This window comes from Eptatretus burgeri, chromosome 1 (assembly GCF_056783735.1).
Source record: "Eptatretus burgeri isolate ZD-2024b chromosome 1, Ebu_testis_v1, whole genome shotgun sequence".
In the NCBI taxonomy this organism is placed as follows: domain Eukaryota; kingdom Metazoa; phylum Chordata; class Myxini; order Myxiniformes; family Myxinidae; genus Eptatretus; species Eptatretus burgeri.
Genome location: NC_140961.1, coordinates 25,307,956 through 25,315,112, shown reverse-complemented (window position 1 = coordinate 25,315,112; position 7,157 = coordinate 25,307,956). Strand labels below are relative to the sequence as shown.

Genomic DNA, 7,157 nt, shown 5'->3' with positions numbered 1-7,157 from the left:
ATATGTCAACTGCTAATGGCCCCGGTTCCTTGTCATGTCTCATACTTTCTCCACTAGCCTTGCCAGGACACTTTCATATTATCATTGCCCACTTTGTCTACCTATCATGGTGTACCTGAAGCCTTAATACAAAGGTTATTTAAGGATCTCAGTTTCGTCGTTGGTTTCATGGGCGTGTATAACAGTAGTAGGTTTAGGGTTTTTTTATTACATCCTTTTGCTTTCTTCCCCAACACCATTTTCATATTAAATACACTTGGTCTCAGGGAATGGGGGAGGGAGGAGGGAGGGGTGAATTCTGGCTGGTGTAGGTCCCTTCGGTGATTAAAGCAAAATCCATTAAGGGATAATTGGCGGCAGTTAGTCACACCGCACACCCAGACAGTGACACTTGCATCAGGGTTGCTCGGCCCGATTGGACAAGATGGTGGTGCTTCACATTAGCATAGTGCTCGGCAGGTTTGACAGCAAAAGTGGAAATGCCCGCAATCCGATCCAGGACCGCCAAACCACCGAACCGCTACAGTCATGTTGATTTGACTCGCTGGACTCGTACCGCTCAACCAGACGCCCGCAACACTGGATTGAGGCTCCAGTGTATTGAGAGCTGTTTGTTCGAATCCCAACATTGCCAAAAATGTTCACACGACAGAGGGACAAATGGCCCCATCCCATAGGAATAAACAGAAACCCCCCCCCCCCCCCACCAGCAGGCACCTCATCCCCTGCAATTGAGCCAATTCAACAGCATACCTTCAAGACTTATTCAAAACACTCCAAGATAAACTCCCAAAGCATGCAATTTTAGCTAAATAACCACAACAATTTATTGTGCAATATACATTTGTTGATGCATGAGACTCATCAGTACATTACTGGATACAACAACAGCAACCAGTATAATGATAACCAAAGCTTCTTCTTTTTTTCTTTTCTTTTTTTTTTCCTAACTCACTTTTCCAGCACAATGGTAAGTTTGCATTGCATTTAAATTAGCTATTTCTTTAAAAGAAACAATGTCACAACAAAAACAGACGTACCAATACAGCTGCAATTAGACCAGTCACCAACACCAAATATGGTGGGGAGGGAGGGGGCAGGACCTCTCCATTATAACAGATCATTCCGGCAAAATTATACATAACACCATATTAACTGATTCCTAAAATGTATTTAATTCACATGTGACATTCGGCATTAGTCTCATAATCGTATATTTTCTTTGCTGTTCTTGACGTATAAATAACGCAATGAGGAGCATAAAGTGTAATCAGCAACTTGCAAATTAAAGATCTTTGGTAAGCCCAGCACGTGCACATCAACCAACCATGTGTGCACACCTTGGGGGGAAAAAAATAATAATTTTTTTGTTAATGAAAACAGAAGGTAGACAAGAATTGTTTTGGGCAGAGCTGGAGCAACATTGACAAGAAATACACCCACACGTAAAACAAAAATTACAAGAGAACATGTGATTGTCTGATAGACCGACGCGATACATCGTTTTAGGCAAAACTAAGTGATCGGCTAGTCACCTGTACAAATCCAGCAAGAGGTGATGTAAAACAGTACAACTGCCTTTACATAACATTGACATGCTGAAGCAAAATCTGGAGTGAACCAATATAGGTCATTTATATCCCTCGTCCATACTGACAAAATAATCTGCAGTACGTGATAATATTTTCTGCTGAATTTAAAAATCACCAGATGACTGACTCAAAATGTTTTCACAAAACAATGGGGGGGGGGGAATTCAAAATGGGGAAACGTATGAATGCCTAAAAATGAGCCATAAGGTAAGAGATGAACATTAGCACAGCATCTCGAACCCAAGAGCTTTCTTTCGTCAGTGGCGCGACGCATCCCTTCACCCTCTCGAGTCCCTCAGTCATGCCAAAAATACAAGCCGTGATGATGTACATAAACGGTTCGTTTTTATTTTCCCCATCATATAACAATCAAAGATGATGCCAACGAACAATAAGTTAAATACAAAGCTGTGGACAAAGCTACATTGGAACTTGATGGAGAATGCCGAAAGAACAAGGTCTGAGTAAGGTGACCTTGAAAGTGTCCAGGATATTGGCCATTTGGCTTCGCCGATGCAAAGGCCGTTTCCGATTCTTGAACAAGGCTGCAATAAGAAAGCTTAGAAGATGTCAGGACAGTGAGAATAGTCTCTTTTCCAATAGTCACCTGTGTAGATCCAATCAGGTGCTCCAGTGTATACATTGGAACCTTGCTTAAACCATCTGTGGAAAGTGAGAATAGGGTGGTGGTACATGTGAATGGAATCACGTAGCATTATTCAACAATCAACAGTTTCAGAGCAATCTGTTAGTTATAGTTAGAGTTAAAGTTATACTTATTCATAGAAATGACCGATTTATATCCAGTGATGACATTGCAATCAAGCCTTTTATTTCAATAATCGATTCTCCACCAAATTCAGGACGCTTTGCGTTCTGGGTTTGGAAGCAAGTCATAAATGAGCGCTGTCATTACCTGGAGATAAATCTAAATGATAGCGGTGAGAATTTGAAAAGAAACATTATATACTATCACTAAAACTCTCATCTTGTATGTGTATATATATATATATATATATATATATATATATATATATATATATATATATATATATATATATATATATATATATGTATATGTATGTTCCCGAAATACAGCCAAAACGGTACAAGATAGCGCAAACATTTTTGGGCCACCTTACTCACCATTCTCCTGCAATGTGCAGTATCAAGTTTTGTTCAAATCGGGCAACAAAAAAATTATTAAAGAATCAATTCCCGATTCAGTCAAGTACTCTTCGGGAGAATTTGATCAATGCAAACAACCTCAGCGGTGTAGTTCACTGGAGCTATCTTTTTTTTTTCTTGAAATGATTTTTTTTTTTCCATCAACCGCTGTCATAACGGGAACTCAACGGGTTCACGGGTTGTCTAGTATATACTAAGGCTCACAGAAAATATTATAAATGTATTACATGAAGGACAGACAGACATGAAAAATCATTATCCTTTTTTATGTTTCGCAAAGGAACTAGAATTTTTTTTTAATGGACAAATCAACACACAGGGTTCATACACTTACATTAAAAGAAAATTCCAGGAGTTTTCCAGGACAATAAATTCAACTTTCCAGGAGTTTTTGGCGAGAAGAAATGATCCAGAGAAGAAATCTCGAATGGTGCATCCACCAGCTGCCTTCTTTTGCTCCAGTAACTGCTTGTGTTTTGATCCTTTTCCGTGGCTATGAATGGCAGGCTCGCCCATATTCGAAATGCCGAAAATCTTCAGGCAGATATTACACTTTGCACTGTATTTATCTGTGCCGCACTCCAACCAAGATACGTATTCCGGATGTTTGAGCGAGCGCTCATTGAATATACACTTCCCAGGGGGCATAGTTTACGATCGCTGAAGTGTGTAAACAATCCCATTCACAAAAGAGAGAGAAAGCACGGGATAACTCGCACATGTGGTCATAAAAGACCACTTTTTGGCACGAATAAGATACAACATTAATGTCGTAAATTAATATTATTTACGACTATCTACAACGTTTAGAAAGTAGTCTTCCTTGGCACATTTGTACAAATTGAACTACAAAGTAGTCTCCCTTGGCATATTTACGAGACGTTGACAAGATGATCGTCGGAAATCCAAAATATAATTTTTTAAGGAGTTTTCAGGCGTTCAATTTGATTTTTAAGCATATTCCAGGACAGTCCAAGATAGGAATTGAATTCCAGGAGTTTTAAGGACTTTCCAGGAGGCATGCGAACCCTGAACACAGTGAAAGAGGATTGTAACTTGGGATTTTCAAAACGAGTTGTGCTCATTTGGGAAGGCCAAACATGTGCAGAAGTGCGATGATGTATCGAGATATACAGTACAGTATGTAAACACACTTTCCATGAGACTGCTAAATTTTTCAGATCACCCAACTCTGATGTAATCATAAAAGCAAAACGCACTCAATGGAAGCACCGTCTCATGCCATTGTTTCCTCTTAGTGCGATACTGCCCCAGAGGGCGCTAAACCTATACTATCACATGGCCACGGTGTGAGCAAATATAGCCCTGTACTATTTTTCATTCTATATTTCAACATGTGAGTTCAAAGTTGATCTCATCCGAGTCGTATATATATATATATATATATATATATATATATATATATATATATATATATATATATATATATATATATATATATATATATATATATATATATATATATATATAGTTGAAAGTGTCTGTTTGTGTGTTTGTCTGTGACCTATGCACGCGAAAAGTACTGGACTGATCCTCACCAAACTTCACATGCTGACAGAACATGTACCCGGGAGTGTCCCGATGTAAAATAATTGTACTTACGACTTCCGGTTTCGGAATTATGATGTCATCACCTGATTTCGTAACGTTAATTTTTCAAGTTCAGCCGATTGACTGAACCAACGATGGGGCCAACGCCATATACAATATACTGCATCTAAAATATGATTTTAAGTTTTTGTTTGTCTGTTTGTTTGTTTGTTTGTCTGCACGCGCTAATCTCCTAAAAGGTGAAAGATAGGAGCTAACCACTGAAACAAAAAACGTCGGGATGGGCCCCGGGAAGGTTATAGGCTATGTGGCAAGGTCCCTCGGCTGGGGGGGTGGGGGGGACGGGGGGGGGTGTTTCCCCCTCACCAACCCCCTCAGCCTATGACTGCCATGGCCCAATAGGGAACTGATACTGTGCTCGCGTCAGACATATGTATAGAAGATTAAATTCATTCAAAAAGAACCCGGGCAGCGCCGGGTGCATTCACCTAGTTCACAATATAAAGCTCTGTGACAAATTTGCCGATTCTCGCTGCCGGGCCAGTTATTCGACCGACAAATAGACAAACACAAGGACGGGATCATGGAACATTCACGTGCTCCATGTGGCTCTTTCAAATAGACAAACACAAGGACGGGATCATGGAACATTCATGTGCTCCATGTGGCTCTTTCAGATTCAGTAACGGAGTCGGAGATTTCTGTCCTCTTCAAATGCCTGGCATCATGCAGATTATTTTACGGATGGTGCCATGGTGTGCCCTCAAGCTGGTTATCCTGCTGTTACCAGTCAGTGTCATTTGTAATCCCCTCGTTAAACATGGTCCTCATTATGTGCATTTCTTCAGGTATCATTTAATTAGTTCAATTGTTAATTCAGTCCACACTTCCTTTTGTTGCACGCACAGCGGCAATGTTTTTAAGGAACAATGCAGTTTCAGCCACCTGATTAGATGTTAAATGTTGTCAGAGTACGCCTCAATTGGCCAACTTTGTGAAGCCTGCCATGTCTAGCTTCGTGTCAAGTGCATGCCAAGGCTGAGATTTAAGAATAAGGCTAGAATTTAGGAATACTTCATTTTTATTGTCTTCAGTTTTTAAGTAAAGGTTTATGATTGTGATCACCTACATTGTAGAATGTTTTTCTCGGATAATGGCTTAATTGGCCATTTTAATCACTCGGATTTCCAGGCCACTTTGGTAACCCCACGATCACAGTGTTGCTTCTTTCATTGCACTCCTCCACCAAGGATCATGGGTTGATCATCGGCACGCCCCATGGTCAGTTTTGACTCCTAGCCATATGGAACCCTTCATCCATTTAATGACACGTTTTAATCTCCCCCATTTTAAAGATAATGTTTGTACAGCTTCATGTTTCACTCTCATGACTTTCAGTGACAGTTTGAATCAGTGCCATGAAGTACCAGACAAGAGTCATCAAGATCACTGCTGTTTACCCCCAACATCTCTTAAGTGTTTGCGAAAATGGTCACCAAGCCATCGACCCGTCTTGCCAATGTAAAGTTTGTTGCAAGAGTGCATGGGATACAATAAATGACATTTTCGAAAGTGCAGTCAAAATAGTCTGTGATAATGACGGAGTCATTTGGTCCTGAGAATGAAGTGGTGGTGGGGTTGATGAAAGCACAAGTATTACAATTGTTCTACAAACGTAAAAGTTCTGAGTTGGAGGGTGGACAGCAAGGTACATTGTAATATAAAATCTAGTGAGCTACCTTCTCGTTTAAAGATAAGAGAGGTGGTTGTGACAAAAAGGATGCAGTTTCCATATCATTCTGTAGAATGTTAAAGTTCCGACCATTGATGTTCTTGATTTGGAGATCATTGGGTTGTAAACAAACCAAAACCAATGGGATGCATTTTTATGCCTCCGCTGACGAAGTTGCCGGAGGCATTATGTTTTCGGGGTTGTCCGTCCATACATCCGTGATAGGTTTTCAGCCTGGTGTTGGCGCAGTGGTTAGGGCAGCGGCTTGGGATCCAAAAGGTCCTGAGTTCAAGCCCCGTTGGGCCACTGAATTAATACACCAGGGGGTTGACTCAGCCTGTCATCCTTCCGAGGTCGGCGAAATGAGTACCAGTGTACTGGGCCGGTGTATACCCTGGTTAAAATAGGTGTACCAGATCCCTGTGTCGCAAGAGGCGACCAGGGTTGTGTCAGGAAGGGCATCTGGTGTAAAACATGTGCCAAATCACTATGCGGATCATATGGATGATCCGTTGTGGCGACCCCTTATGGGAGCAGCCGAAAGAAGAAGAAGAAGAAGAAGAAATCCGTGATAGGTTTTCATTACCATGATACCTTAATGGCTGAAGGAATTAGTCAAACTTGGTACAAGTATGTATAATGATACAAAGGCAAACTGAATGGATTATGGGGTGAAGAGGTCAGGGGTCCCATTAGGTAACAAGAATTACCGCACTGTGGTCACAACCTGCGACAAAAATCCGGTAACTGGCCGATTGGGACACGTATTTTAAAGCGCTCTTTTTTTTTTTTTTTTTTTTTTTGTATACCTTGGTCGAGGCTCGTATGAGAGCTAACACACAACTCACAGCAAGGAGGCATGAGACAAGAGGGGCAGGAGTGGAAGGGACAAAACAGTGGGGAAGACACATTAGGTGAACTGTGGAAGGGAGAGGGATGGGGATGGGACGGGGAACATGGCGAAGAGAAGATGGACATTTCAGGGACTTTCAGGAAGGAAAGTAGGAGAAATGAAGGAAGTGGGCTTGGGTGGATTATCGGGGGTAGAAAAGATCGAGGATTTAGATGGGGGA

General features: G+C 41.1%; 1 protein-coding gene across 14 annotated transcripts in view; it reads right to left on the bottom strand.

Annotated features, from left to right (window-relative positions):
- Nucleotides 1–802: 802 nt before the first annotated feature.
- LOC147034052 (oxysterol-binding protein-related protein 2-like) overlaps nucleotides 803–7,157 on the bottom strand; it is a 127,365-nt gene continuing 121,010 nt past the window's right edge. For all 14 annotated transcript variants that reach the window (XM_085875790.1, XM_085875745.1, XM_085875781.1 and 11 more), the window contains one exon: nucleotides 803–2,255. In XM_085875790.1, coding sequence (XP_085731916.1) covers nucleotides 2,153–2,255 — 103 coding nt within the window. In that variant the 3' untranslated portion in view covers nucleotides 803–2,152. The remainder of the gene's footprint in view (nucleotides 2,256–7,157) is intronic.